This window comes from Aythya fuligula, chromosome 1 (genome assembly GCF_009819795.1).
Source record: "Aythya fuligula isolate bAytFul2 chromosome 1, bAytFul2.pri, whole genome shotgun sequence".
Classification (NCBI taxonomy): domain Eukaryota; kingdom Metazoa; phylum Chordata; class Aves; order Anseriformes; family Anatidae; genus Aythya; species Aythya fuligula.
This window is the reverse complement of record NC_045559.1, coordinates 37986-53538: the sequence shown is the minus strand read 5'-3', so window position 1 is coordinate 53538 and position 15553 is coordinate 37986. Positions and strand designations below refer to the sequence as shown.

General features: G+C 45.3%; 1 protein-coding gene across 6 annotated transcripts in view; it reads right to left on the bottom strand.

Moving 5' to 3' along the window:
- The window catches only part of GOLGB1 (golgin B1), a 67324-nt gene extending 54800 nt beyond the window's left edge, over nt 1–12524 (bottom strand). For 2 of the 6 annotated variants that reach the window (XM_032207505.1, XM_032207510.1), the window contains exons 1-5: nt 12339–12416; nt 7645–7789; nt 2438–2534; nt 1688–1840; nt 1094–1246 (exon numbers count right to left, since the gene is read on the bottom strand). In XM_032207505.1, the coding sequence (XP_032063396.1) occupies nt 1094–1246; nt 1688–1840; nt 2438–2527 (396 nt within the window). In that variant the 5' untranslated portion in view covers nt 2528–2534; nt 7645–7789; nt 12339–12416. Of the gene's footprint in view, nt 1–1093; nt 1247–1687; nt 1841–2437; nt 2535–7644; nt 7790–9358; nt 9489–12338; nt 12417–12465 lie in introns of those variants that run through there. The other 4 variants (XM_032207506.1, XM_032207507.1, XM_032207509.1 and 1 more) reach the window with 4 other exon arrangements.
- Between the last annotated feature and the right edge of the window lie 3029 nt (nt 12525–15553).

Genomic DNA, 15553 nt, shown 5'->3' with positions numbered 1-15553 from the left:
CAACTGGCTTCCCTTGGTCAGCTAGGTGGGTACCTTGTCATAAAAGGAAATTACATTTGTTAAATGGGTCCTTCTCTTATTGAATCTGTGTTGGCTGTGACCAATGACTGGATTGTCTTTCATGTGATTTTCAATTAATAGCCACTCTTTACCTGACAGTTCACCATTAAACATCACTTACACTCACCTTTTAACATTTTCCATAATCTTTTGATCTTTTTTTCAATGTTTCTATTAGCCCTTATCTTCTCTAATGTAATCAAGCCACCATCTGCAGCCAGTTCTCTTTAGTATTTTTATCAATGAAACGGACAAGGGGATCAAGTGTAACCTCACTAAGTTTGCAGACAACACCAAGTTGGGTGGCAGCATTGATCTTCTTGAGGGCAGGAAGGCTCTACAGAGGGATCTGAACAGACTGAATTGATGGGCTGAGGCCAGCTGTATGAGGTTGAATAAGGTGAGATCCTGCACTTGGGGCACTACAACCCCCCTGTAACACTACAGGCTGGGGGTAGAGTGCATGGAAAACTGCCTGGCAGAAAAGGAACCTGGAGGTATTGCTCAATAGCAAAATCCCTACTTTTACCCAGTTTTATATAAATAGGTCTTGTTAATCATAGAACTTTGAGGTAGCACAGCAAGCTACATGGCTTGGAAATACTTTCTTTTTACATTTAAGTTACTGCCTTTCAAATTTAATAACCTTCTTGTTCTTGTATTCCAGCCAGCCTCATCATTCCTTTTCTGTACTTACATGACAGGTAATCTTTAGAAACTTACAGCTTAGACACAGATGTGATTTCTACAGGGAAAAACTTAACTGTAACAGAATACCAAAGATATGGGAAAGGTATGCAAAGTGAAACTGGCCCATACCCTTGAGGACATCAAGCTGTGCACCCCAAGGGCATCTGTAGTACTAGAAAGCTGGACAGGCCAGCTTCCTACAGGACAGACATCTTTGCTGGAACTATTAATGACCTGCTAATAACAGAGATAGGCCCTACTACATCACTGGGACCTAAGACGTAGGAGAATACCAGACTATATCTAGAGGCTAACATCTTTTAAGTAGCCCTGTTCTCCCAACCTTAGAATACAATTGCTCTTCTGATAAGGTCTGTGCAGGCATTGGTGATCCTTTCTCTGTTAACTCCTCAATGCGTTTGTTCAGAGATGCCAGTTTGGCTTTGGCCTGAAGTTTCAGCTTCATCAGTTTTGCATCTGCAGCCTCCCGCTCTTCCTGTAAAAGAAAGATTCAAAGGGATTATGCTTAAAATACATACGTATCTTTGGTTAAATGCCATAAAACCACTGGACCGCTGGATGGCTGCAATACAGCCCATTCTGTCTCAGAGATTCTGAACTGGAAAAAAAATCACAAGAGACATTTTTATACTAGTATAAAAGTATACATGAGGACTCCATGTGGGCACAGAGGAGCTCCAAGACAAAATACATGGCATGCAGTGTATCTACTCTAAGGCAACTACACCTAAGCTAAGTGTAATCCTACATCTCTTTGGTTAGCACACATTCTTTGGAATTCAATCGTTCTCTGAAATTGATGCATTTAGTAGTGCAGACATCTCTAAGGCTTGGAAGAAAACTGAGACTGACTCACACAGAAAGCTGATGCAGCATTTAACTCTTGTTCCCAAGTCCCCACTGAAAGAAATTATACCTTGAGTACGGTTTCTTTTTGCTGGAGCAGGGCATCCTTTTCTCGGATCAAATCTTTCAGCTGGACAACTAGTTTTTCTGTTTGAGCTAGGCGCTCCAGTAACTCCCCAGGTGCCTCCTCCACGCTTTCTGCTCCTGACTCTGAAGTTTGTACCTGAAATAGTGAAATGAGCGCTCTGGAGGAAAGAAGTCTGAAAAGACTGAAGTATAGCATCCAAATGGTATCTTCAGTGCCACTCCTAAACACTGCACTCTTTCATGCAGCCTACAGAACTGTATGCAATTACGTGAAACCAGAAGAAAAGCTGGGGATAGCCTTGACAAAAAATATACAAGAAAAAAAAATTGCCAAACACAACAGCAAATCTGAAACAGTTTGGGGAAGATGCCTCACATGTTCTGCACTGTCTCAGGTATCAGAGAGCAACATGTAGATCAACCCTCCCACTGTAACCCAATTATGCAGAGCTCCCTTTTATACTATACAGAATATTTAGCACTCTTATAAGTCTTTCTTCACTCAGAAAGTTTTTTTTTTTCCTAGATGAGATGCTGAAACTAAGATTATTGTCTTCATCGCAGAAGTGTTGACTTAAGAGGTCAGAAATGCAGGAAACAGAGTGGAATGCCAGTTCAGTCTAGCACTCAGCTGCAAAGAAACAGGAAATGGTTTTCACTGAAACCAAATACTTTACACTCCCCAACTAACTCTCAGTAAGATGTGAAAATCTTTCCACTACAACAAACTTACAGTCACAGAGGATTCAGTAACTGCATCTCCACCATCACCTGAGAACTCCTGTAGAACAGTATTTGCTAAACCTGACAAACGGCTCAGCATCTTCAGCCTGAAACAAAACAAAGAGTCAGAATACAGTTGCAGTCAAAACTGACTAGGATAAAGCAGGTATCCCTCCAGGCTGATTTTCAGTGTTACAGAGGAAACCAGTCTTACAAAGAATACATCTCATCTGCCAAGAGAAGGTTTTGGATGGGATAGAGTTAATTTTCTTTGTACAGGTTCCTATGAGAATGTGTTTTGGATTTTTGATGAAAATAGCGGTGGTAACACACCAACGCTTTTTGTGGTTGCAGAGTAGTGCTTACATAGAGTAAAGGACCTTGTTTCTTATGCTGTCCTACCAGCAACGAGGCTGGAGGCACACAAGACGACTGGAGAGGATGCAGTTAGGACAACGGACCTGAAATGACCAAAGGAATATCCCTTACTATATGACTTCATGCTCAGCAATAAAAACTAGAGTAAAGAATCATAGAATGAATCATAGAACGGCCTGGGTTGAAAAGAATCTTAAAGATCATCTAGTTTCAAACCCCCTGCTCTGGGCAGTGTTGCCAACCACTAGAGTAGGCTGCCCAGAGTTGCATCAAGCCTGGCCTTGAATGCCTCCAGGGATGGGGCATCTATAACCTCCCTGGGCAACCTGTTCCAGGGCCTCACCACCCTCTTAATGAAAAAACTTTCTCCTAATTTCCAACCTAAATCTCCCGCCTTAGTTTAAAACCATTCCCCTTTGTCCTATCACTACCAACACATGTAAACAGGTGTACCCCCTCGTGTTTATATGCTCCCTTCAAGTACTAGAAGGCCACAATGAGGTCTTCCTGGAGCCTTCTTTTCTCCAAGCTACACAAGCCCAGTTCCCTCAACCTTTCTGCAAAGGAGAGGTGCTCCAGCCCTCTGATCATCTTAGTGGCCCTCTTCTGGACCCATTCCAAGAGTTCCATATCCTTGTGCTAGGGGCCCCAGGCCTGCACACAGTATTCCAGGTGGGGTCTCACAAGAGCAAAGTAGAGGGGGACAATCACCTCCCTCTCCCTGCTGGCCACCCCTTTTTTCATGCAGCCCAGGACACAGTTGGCCTTTCGGGCTGCAAGTGCACACTGCCAGCTCATGTCCAGCTTCTCGTCCATCAGGACTCCCAAGTCCTTCTCCGCAAGGTTGCTCTCATGTTCCTCTTCTCCCAGTCTATATAAATATCTGGGATTGCCCCAGCTCAAGTGCAACACCTTGCACCTGGCTTTGCTGAACCTCATTGGGTTCTCATGGGCGCACTTCTTCAGCCTGTCCAAGAAGGAGGACAGCAGAGATGTTTGGAGCGATGGTGTTTGTTTTCCCTGTGTGATGAGCTCTGCTTTCCTGGAAGTGGGTGAACATGCTGATGGGAAGTAGCAAATTGATTCCTTGTTCTACTTTGCTTGTGCACAAAAGTTTTGCTTTACTTAGTAAGCTGTCTTTACCTCAACCATGAGTTGTCATACTTACCTTTCCAATTTTCTCTCCCATACCACATGGGGAGAGTGAACAAGAGACTATGTGGTACTTAGCTGCCAACTGGGGTTAAACCACAACAGAGAGAAAAGTCAAAGCCAAGCCTCAGGAGTTGTGTTGGGTTTACATGGCAAGGTTTTGGTAGCAGGGGAGTGGGGGGAGGGGCTGCAGGGGTGGCCTCTGTGAGAAAAGTCCGGAAGCTTCCCCATGTTAGGTAAGAGCCAGTTCCAAACAAACTGATCCAGCTCCAAAAGGGACCTGCCATGGGCCAAAGCTAAGCCAATGAGCAACACTAGTTGCACCTATGTGAAAGCATGTTTAAGGTTAAGAAATGCTGTACAACAGCAGCTGAAAGAGATGAGTGAGAAAATGTTGAGTGAAACACCAAGGTAAGTGAAGAATGAGGGGGAGTAGGTGCTCCAGGCACTGGAACTGATCACCTGCAGCCCATAGAGACAACCATGGTAGAGCAGGCTGTCCCCCTGCAGCCCATGGTTTATCACAGCAGAGCAAATATCCATGGACCAGCCCACAGTGGAATAGGTAGGTATGGCTTGAAGGAAGTTGCAGCCCATGGACAGTCCATGCAGGCAGAGACTCTGGGCCAGAACTGCAGCCTCTATAGACAAGCCAATGCTGTAGTAGGTTGTCTGGCAGGAGATGCAGCCTGTGAAGGACTCATGCTGGAGTATGTCCAATCCTGAAGGACTGCACCACATGGTATAGACTCATGTTGGAGCAGCTCCTGGAGAACTGCAGTCTGTAGGAAGCCCATGTAGAATCAGTTCAGGAAGGACTACATTCTGCGGGAGGGACCCCATGCTGGAGCAGGGAAAAAGAACGAGGATGAAAGAGTGGCAGCGACGAAGCATTATAAACTGACCATAACTTTCATTCCCCACACCCCTATGCTGCTTGGAGGGAGGAGGCAGAAGAAGGTGGATGTGAAGGAGTATTTAAGTTTGCTTTTAGTTCTCACTGCTCTAGTCCATTTTTAATTGGCAATAAATGACATTCATCTCCCTTATGCTGAGTCTGCCTTGCCCATGACAGTAACTGGTGGGTGATTTCGCTGTCCTCACTTCAACCCACAAGCTTTCTTTCATCGTATTTTTTCTGCCTGTCCTTCAAGGAGGGACAGTGAGGAAGCAGTGTTGTGGTGTCCGGCTACTAGTCAGTGTTAGACCACCACAGGAATACATAAGTGATCATGTAACCAAGAAAAGACAGACTCCTTAAACACATCAGCAGATGTATTGTTAAGACAAGATGATATTTTTATCACTGTACATGCATTATTGCAAAATACAATTTATACAGGATTTCAATTTACCCTCATAGTTCATTCTTGATCTTCCTTAACAATGTCATTACAAAACCACAGACAAAGAATCAACAAGGTTGGAACAGACCTCTGAAGATCATCTAGTCCAACCCCCCTGCTGAGCAGGATCACCTAGAGAACGTCGCACAGGATGGCATCCAGACAGGTTTTGAACATCTCCAGAGAAGGAGACTCCACAACCTCTCTGGACAATCTGTTCCAGTGCTCTGTCACCCTCCCAGTAAAGAAATGCCCTCTCATTCAGCCAGAACTTCCTGTGCTTCAGTTTGTGCCCGTTAGCTTCTCATCCTCTGAATGGGCACAACTGAAAAGAGACCAACTCCAGTTTACTGAATTATAGTTATTCAAAAGAAGAATAACTGACTCTTACATGAATAGACACTTCTTTCCGGGCCATGCATATATACGGGCAACAATACCTGCAAAACAAGCTTTCTAGTTATAGTAGTGGGAATGGTGAACTCAGTCTTGATGTTTAAGTTGATGAAGGTATGTCCCATGAGAAAGAGGAGACCTTCGCATAACACATATACGACAGGACCTTGACAGAGAGATACAGACTGGAGAGGGCATATATGCCCTGGCTGACACTTAGTATACCTTCTTTCCTTTCCTTGAAACTCAGAAGCAAAAATGGGGCTGAAGAATCAGAAAACGGCAGCTGTAACACCCAGCAACACAATTTGCCATCTTGGGATAAGTGGCGGAATATGATCTTCATTAATAACCTGAACAAGGGGATGCAAGCCACCCACAAAAAATTCTCCAAATTGTGAGGAGCAGTTGATAAGCCAGAGTACAGAACTGACAATCAGAAGAATGTCAGCACGCTAGAGAAATAGACTGATGGAGTTCATCAGAAGAATAGACCTCATGAAGTTCAGCAACTTCAAATAGAATCCTACACACAGGGTAGAATAAACATATGCAGAAGCACAAAATAGGGGCCAACCGGCTGTAAAACTGTGCTGTAGAAGACAAACTGGGGATGCCGGCAGATAAGTTTACGATAAATCAGCAGTATGCCCTTGCAGTAGAGAAGACCAAGTACATACTGATTTGTATTAGTAAGACTGTACCAAGTAGGCTGAGGGAAGCAATTCATCCTTTCTGTTCAGCACTTGTAAGACTACATTTGAAGTATAGAGTCCACTTTCAGGCTCCTTGGTACACAAAAAAGGTCAGGAAGGAAGTGGAGCAAGCACAGCAGAAAGCTCCCATGATGATCAGGTTCTGGATTTCAAGACACAGAGAGACTGAGAACGCTGGTTTGTTCAGCTTTGAGAACAGAGGGTAAAACGGGACATATAATAATTGACTTCCCTTTAATAGAAAAGGACCGAAGGAACAGCAAGAAGCTACATCAGGTGAGGTGCATATTGGGTATTAGGAAAAGGTTCTTTACTGATAGGGTGATCACTCACTGCAACAGGCTCCCCAGAGAAGTGGCCACAGCACCAAACCTGCTGGAGTTCAAGAACTGTTTGAACAACACTCTCAGACATATGATTTAGATTTTAGTTAGTCCTATGTAGAGCCAAATGTTGGACTCAATGATCCTTGTGGGTCCCTTCCAACTCAGGATATTTTATGATTTTCACAGAATGGTGTTTTCTATCCATCAGGTAGTTGAAGACAGAGCCAGACACTTCTAAAAGGTGCACAGCAAAAGGATACGAGTCAGTGCACACAAGTTGCAGTATATGAAATTTCAATCAGAGGAAAAAAAAAACAAACAGCAAAAGGTGACAAAAGAAAACAAAACACACAAAACCACACTGGAATAGGCTTACAGCAACCTGATCTAACTTTAAAGTTAGCCAGGCTAAAAACAGAGGGTTGAACCAAATGAACTCCCAAGGTCCCTTATGACCTAAATTATTCTAACATACTATGAAGACCAGGTCACATGGGACATTTGACATCTCTCTCTCAAAAAAAAAAAAAAAAAACACAACAAACTATCCGTACCAACTGTAAAATATATGAGTATCACATTAGATATAAACTCTAGTTTATATTAGAATAATTATTTCCACCATATAGAACCTTTTAGTTTGACAAGATGTTTTACCTAGAGGTAGGCTTCTAAAGCTGGCTACAATGATCTACTCATTCTTGCCCCCATTTATCTTTGTAAGCTTATCTTTCATATTACATTGCCACTTAAAGCATGGAAATACTGACAGTTGAAAGGACACTTTTTCTGTGGCAGTCACACCTTTTAATTACCTGATTTTACAGAAGCAGAAAATCATAGAATCATTGTAATAATGCACATTTCAGTATCAGTTGCAGAAAAGGCCATGTGAACACCAACCTCTTCCATGCACTGAGTAGCTCGGAGGTATGCTTATTCAGTAGTGAAGAGACTTCCAGACACACTATTCATCACGCACAGGTCCTTCACACCAATCTTTTTTTTAAAATCTCTTGGATACTGACAGGTCGCAGGAGCCAAGACTCTTGGGGAGAGAAGAAAACAATTTAACAGTAAGGAAATAAGCACATTATTCATCCTACACAGCACACTCTTGGATTATTACAATCACTCATTTGGAATAAACGTAAGAAGTGAAAAGTCTTCCTTATTCATAAAACACAATTTCTCCCATTCTTGCAAACACACACTGATTCCTAACACTTAATGGCATGAACTTAATCTCTGCAGCCTACAGAATAAAATACTTAAGAAGCAGTTAGTGAAGCAAAAAAACAAAAAAAAAACAAAAACAAAAAAAAAAAAGCCAGGCCTCAGACAGTCTTTCCTGCAAAGAATTCTGGAGATGGCACTGCTGCTGGAGAAGGACACCATCATGTTGCACATGCTCTGTATCAATATGATAGTCAGTGAAAAAAAGTACTAGCATTTTGCACACGTCTTAGCTGGCCCTGCATGAGTCTAAGTCATAGAACTCCAAAGTAATATAGCCTATATAATTTCTACCCGAGACATTTCTTCCTTCAGCATTAACTGGTCACCAAGTCAGTAATACAAAAGACTCATTTAAAGACCTGAAATCAATGGTTCATAAGAACAATAAACTATTAAAGAATAAAAATAATAAAGGTGGTTTGTAAACCACCACCCCCACCGTCCTCCAGTGAGGAACACGCCCTACTCTCTTGGCAGCAGTAAAAGCATATTTCTAAAATGTCAGCCAAATGCACAAATGCCTATTGGTGACAATCACCAATATTTGAAGAGGATGACTCTGATTTTCCTACTAACCATTAAGCCACATCTCAAAATCACAAATACACAATATGCAGCTGAGAGGTTACATGAAATAACATATAACATGATTCAGGATTGATAGAACTTAAATGCTACCTGAAAGAGGAATTATTAGAAGTGCTATTAGATACATGGGGAAAATACATAAAATCTAGGCATCTGCAGGCATTTGTTGTAAGCAGAATGTGTTATAGGGCTCAACACATACCTGCAGTCTACAGGAATTACAATTTCAAGCATCTGTACGTGGACTTTGAGGAGAAACTTAATATTCCCTGGCCTATGTCCAGACTGACTGCAATAACCTGATACTGAACTACAGGTAATATGCCTTGCCAGACTTGGCTCAAAACCGGACTACTCAAAATGCAAACAGAGGAGCTGGTACCTATTTGCATAGACACGGAGTTTAATAACCTAATAACTAATAACTAGCTCAAGTCTTAAAGATTCATGTCTTTTGAACTCACTTTTAAATTATTTTCTCAGGTGAGTTGAATATGGCAAGGGATGCAAAGAGCAACAAGAAGGGATTCTGCAAATACATGAACAGCAAAAGGAAGTCTAGGAAAAACATGGGCCCACTGCTAAATGTGGCAGATGTCCTGATGACAAAGTGCACGGAAAATGCTGAGGTACTCAATGCCCTCTTCCCCTCAGCATTTACAGGTAAGACCTTCAGGAATCCCAGTTCCCTGACTACAGCCTGAAAGTCTGGAGCAATGCAGATTTAAACTCAGAAGAGGACCAAGTTAGGGAGCACAAACTGGTCATACACAAGCCCACAAGAACGTACCCACATGTGCAAAATGAGCTGGCCGATACTATTGCAGAGTGTACCCTCAGCAAATTTTCACAACACACAACGGGGAAGACGTGCTGATACACCAGAGGGTTATGCTGCCATCCAAAGGGATCTGGAAAGGCTGAAGAAACACATTGACAGGAACCTCATGAAGTTCAACCAACAGAAATGCAAAGTCCTGCACCTGGGGAGGAACAACTGCAGGCACATGCTAGGGACCACCCAGCTGGAAAGCAGCTCTGCAAAGAAGGACCTGGGGGTCATGGTGGACAACAGGTTGACCGTAAGCCAGCAACGTAGCCTCATGACAAAGACAAACAGCATTCTGGGCTGCATCAGGAGTGTCACCAGGAGTGAGGTGTTACCCTTATCCCCCCACTCAGTATTGGCAGAGCCATAACTGGAGTACTGTGTCCAGTTCTGGTCTCCCCAGTACAAGAAAGCTGTGAACTTGATGGACCAAATACAGCAACTAAGAGAACAGTGAGCGGAGGAGGATCTTTTTCACAGAATGGCTGAGGTTGGAAAGGACCTCCGAGGGTCATCTTGTCCAACTCCAACGCTAAAGCAGGGCCACTCAGAACCACTTGCTCCAGACTATGCCCAGCTGACTTCCCAAGGAGGTAAACTCCACAGTCTGTGAAACCTGTGCTACTGCTTTGTCACCCATGCAGTTTTTTTTTTTTTTTTTTTTTTTTTTTAAAAAGTGTTTCCAGATGTTCAGAGATAATCTCCTGTGTTTCAGTTTGTGCCCTCTGCTTCTTATCCTGTCACTGCTCACCACTGGAGAGCTTGGCTTCATCCTCTTCGCTCTCTCCCCGAGGTTAAATCCAAGAATAAGTATAACACCGTTAAATACCATCCCAAAGCCAAGAGTCAGCAGACAAGCTGGTAGCTGTCCTTTACATTAGCGCCACAGACTTGTAGCAGAAATAGCCTGGTGCTCACACTTCACATTTACTTAGAATCATGTAATAGTTGAGGTTGGAGAAGTCCCTTAACATTAAACCATATTAAACCATGTCCTTAAGTACCTCTAGGGATGGCAACTCCACCACTCCCCCAGGCAGCCTGTTCCAATACCTAAATACTCCTTCCATGAAGAAATTCTTCCCAGTATCCAATTTAAACCTCCTTGGTGCAACTCAAGACTGTTTCCTTGCATCCTATCACTTATTATCTGAGAAAAGAGATCGACACCCTCTTTGCTGCAACCTTTCAGGTAGCTGTATGACGACATTTTCTCTCAGCTGCCTTTACTCTAGACTCAACAATAACCTTCTTGCAGTGAAGTGCCCAAAACCGGATACAACACTTGAAATGCAGTCTTGCTTGTCCTGTGTACTGAAGGACAATTCCTCCCCTCCCTAGTTCCCTAGTCCTGCTGGCAACACCATTTTTGATACAGGCCAGGATGGCACTGGCCTTATTGGACACACCAATGGCTCCTGTTCAGCCATCTGTTGACCAGCACCCCCAGGTTCCTTTTTTGCTGGACAGCTTCCCAGTCGCTCTTCTCTAAGCCTGTACTGCTGCATTGGTGTTGCTATGACCTAAGTGCAGCAGCTGGTACTCAGCCTTGTTGGGCCACATCCAACTGTATGGCATTCATCTATCCAGATCCCCCTGCAAAGCCTTCCTTTTCTCAGGTAGATCAATACACCCACCCAACTTGGCATCATCTGCAAATTTGCTGAGGGTGTACTCAGTCTCTTCATCAAGATCACTAATAAAAATGTTAAACAGAACTGACCTCAATACCGAGCACAACAGAACACCACTTAAAACCAGACACCAACTAGATTTAACTTCATTTACAAGGACCCTTTGGACCCAGACATCCGGACAGTATTTTTTTTTATTTTTTTTTTAACCCAGAGAACAGTACATCTGTTCAAGCCATGAACAACCAGCTTCTCCAGGAGAATGCTGTGGGAAACTGTATCAAATGATTTGCTAAAGCTGAGCTTATAGCAGTAAAGCATTATATAGTGCTGGCCAATTTCCTTATAAACAGTAGACAAGCACAAAAGTACACAGGTTATTCTGTGCTCCACTGCCTCACCCACATAAGTAAACAGTGCAGCTGGCAGAGACAAGCATATTGCTCTTCTGGTATCACACTGACTTGGATTTCCATTTTTGCATACAAGCAATATATTAGGCATAATTGTATCCATTTCTACCTCTACATATCAACTAATGATGAAAGCCTTGACAGTATTTGTGACTGATTTATTCAACTGTAACTTTATTATACGTAAATTAAGTTTAATTCTTTTTTTTTTTTTTCCCTCCTTTGGGAATCAAACAGGCATTGAAAGCACTGTTGCTGTACAGAAGCCCTGGGACAAACCTCTCACACTGAGCTGAGGGTCCCTAAAAGGAACATGGAACGAAGGAGCGCAACAGACACCAACCACCACCACCTGCCCACAGCTCCAGATCTCAAGGAGCCGGCAGCAACCCCTGCCAGCCGGTTCGCCCGCGCGTCCCAACGCCGGCGCAGCTACAGGAGCTCCCGGCTGCCCCGTCAGTCCCGCACTTACTGGCGAGGACACGGTGACCGCTATGCCTCCGGCGGGGCTCACAGGGCAGAAACCTTCCCAGGAAGGGCTCCGCTGCTGGTTAAAGCTGGGCACTGAGCTCAGACCCCCAACAAAAGAGGCTCGGTCGTAGAGCAGGCACCGGCGTACCGAGACCGGGCCTGACCACAGAGCCCGGTGAAGGCGGAGACGGCCGCCAGCCCAGCCCACCCGGCCGTTCCTCACTGCCCTGGACCCCAAGGAGCCGCGAACCCGCCCCAATTCCCCCCACACACCAGCGGGGTCGCTCCCGCCAGAGCCGGCAGCGGTGCCCAGCGCCGCACAGCGGGCCGTGACCGGTCCAGGCCCGCCACCGAGAGCCGCGCGACAGCCCCACCAGACCTCACACAACCGTAGGACGGCACCAGAAGAGAGAAGGCACCGACCTACTGGCAACCAGCACGCAGCGAACCCGAACGACGGCTGAGCCGCCACAGCACCGAGCCCGCCCCCAGCCACCTCAGCACCGGAACGCTCCGACGTGGCTTCCGCCTCCCGTCCGGCCCCGCCTACCCGCCGGAGAACAGCCAATCGGCTGCGGGGCGCAGGAGATCGCTCAGCCAATCGCTGCGAAGGATCCGCCTCGGCGCAGCGGTCGCGCTGACGCACAGCACGAACCCACCAATCCCGAGGAGGCCTTGCGGGCCCGCCCGATAACGAGGAAGCAACCCGTTAGCCAAGGCTTTCTGAGGCATGCCGAGGGGTGCGGTGAGACGGCGGGCGGGACTGTGCGTCTCGTCCGCGCGCGGGGGCGGAGGCACCCCGACGCTTGGACGCCCGGTCCCCGGCCAGCCGTGCGCCCGGCCTGCCCCCCCAGGCGGCCCCGCCCCCGGCCTGCCCTGCTCCGGGCGGCCCCGCCCCCAGGCGGCCCCGCCCCCGGCCAGCCCCGCTGTGAGCGCTGAGGGGCGGTTCGGCTCGGCGTTGCTTGGCGGCTGTGTTAAGGGAGACGCTCGAACACGCTGGTGTTTCTGCTGCCGATGTGACCGCGATGTAACAGGGCATTGCTATAGCTAGGAACAGAGCATAGGCTCTGTATTGAGCTCATAAGGCTGCAGGACTGAGGCTTGTCTGAACCTTTGCGGTCTGCCTCTGGTTTCGTTTCACTTTGTTAAGATGTGAGAGCAATTTCTATAATTATCAGGTGTCTATGGCTAATTTGTTTTACTTTTGTTTGTCTTTGTGGGTTATAGTTTCATACAGGTAGTAATAACAAGCAGTTATTCTAGAAAGATATTTAAAACTCTAACATTAGATGCAGAGTAGAGAAATACAGGTCTGGTACACCAGCTGAGGTCTTGAGAAGTAGAGACAGTATTTGGTGTAGAGAATAGGTGCAGGATAACAAGAGGTATGGCGCAGGCTCCAGTGCTGGAGACTCCTTGACTATAAACAAGTGACTAATGATTAGTTTAAAAATGTAGAGCTGGACAAAACAGGTTTTGATATGTGTGCAGGGCACCATACCAAGTAAATTCAGATGTAGTGGAGCTGTGGATCAGTGAAGAAAGGTGTAAATGTAGGTTCCAAAATGTAGATAAGTAAGCCTAAGGGGAAGGAAAGAGAAGAAAGGGAAAAAAAGGTGAAGGAAACCATCAACAAGGATATCATATTCCTCCCAGTGAAGGGCTCAAGATGCTGACAACTGACCATGACACCTCCCCACCGCCAACACTACAGTGAACCGCAGACCTTAGGACCCAGAGCAGTGGTCTGGTGAATGTAAAATCAGAAATATTGTTGAAACCATATGTGTGTTTTGCAATATTGATTGTATCATTGCTATTAGTACAACTTTTACCTGAGGATAAGTACTCAAACATTATTTTTTTTTTCTGTAGTTAGATCTAGAGTTATGACAATTCTTGAATTAGACTATTAAAATTTCCATTACACTAATAATAAATTATTGGCTTTACATACTTACATAAAGTGCTCTTCCTCTTTGCCCATAAACAAGATTTTGAATGTGACACTGCAGTCTAAGCTTAAGAATGTTTAGTAATGTTTTCTAACAGAGACAGAAGCTATCTTCTTCATGTACTTACGTTTGTCTTACATGAATTACCATTGATATTTTTCAGGGCTCAGTTCCAATAGTATCTCGCTACGTTCTCTAACACCAACATTTTTGAATGGTCACAATGATGTTGTGGTGTTTTTCTTTCTTTCTTTTTTTTTTTTTTTTTTTTAAATTATATAATGCTTCAGTGTAAGTAACTGAAACATTTGTTATGCATAGATTTGTTGCACTGATTTAATATGCTCCTGACTGTCGTGGTTCTGCTCGAGTGGGCAGCCGAGCTCCACCACAGCCGCTCTCTCACTCCCCCTCCTCAATGAGGAATGGGGAGAAAATATGTGAAAAGGGCTCAAAGGTTGAGATAAGGACGAGAAAATCATGCAGTAATTATTGTAATGGGCAAAACAGACTCGGCATAGGGAGATAGTAAGATTTATTGCTTATTACTAACAAGCTAGAGAAGTGAGAAACAAAGGAAAGAAACCAAAAGCACCTTCCCCCCCCACCCACCCTCTTCCACCTCCTCCCCCCGAGCGGTGCAGGGGAACGGGGGAATGGGGGTTATGGTCAGTCTACAGCACTTCTTCTCTGCCGCTCCTTCTCGGTCACTCTCGTCCCCTGTGCTGTGGGGTCCCACCCACGGGACACAGTCCTTGATGAACTGATCCAGTGTGGGCTTCCCACAGGCAGCAGCTCTTCCAGAACTGCTCCAGATATGGGTCCGTACCACGGGGTCCATCCCTCAGGAGAAAACTGCTCCAACCTGGCTCCCCCACGGGCAGCAGCTCCTGCCGGGTCACCTGCTCCTGCGTGGTCTCCTCTCCACGGGCTACAGGTCTGGCCCAGAATCTGCTCCAGCAGGGGTCTTCCACAGGTGGCAGCCTCTGTTGGTGCAGGGCCACCTGCTCCACCGTGGTCTCCTCCACGGGCTGCAGCGTGGAACCCTGCTCCACCATGGTACTCCATGGGCTGCAGGGGAACATCCTGCTTCACCATGGTCCTCACCACAGGCTGCAGGGGACTTCTGCTCCGGTGCCTGGAGCACCTCTCCCCCTCCTTCTTCACTGACCTTGGCACCTGCAAGGCCGTTCCTCACTCCTTTCACTCTCCCAGCTGCTGTGTGGCACAGTGTTTTTTTTTTTCCCTGTCTTAAATATGCTCTCACAGAGGCGCAAAACAACATTGCTTATTGGCTCAGCTCTGGAAAACAGTGGGACCCTTCCCAAACATGGGGCAGCTTCTAGATCCTTCTCACAGAAACCACCCCTATGGCCCCCTGCTACCAAAACCTTGCCACGTAAACCCACTACACTGAGAAAGTGAATTTATGTACTACTTACATTGTTATACGATGCTAGCCATAAAAGATAAGTACATGGATTGTTTAGTACTGTTAATTGTTTCATCATCTAAAATTACTTCTCTGTGTTTTATTAAAAAGTCTTTATGTTTGAGGGGTTGTTTGTTAGGAAATTACACTATAAAAATAAACTATTACTGTGTTTTAACAGAAACCAGTTTTTGAGGAAAAAACTTGGAATTCCAACCATTCCTAAGTAAAGCAGGTAATTGTCTCTGATT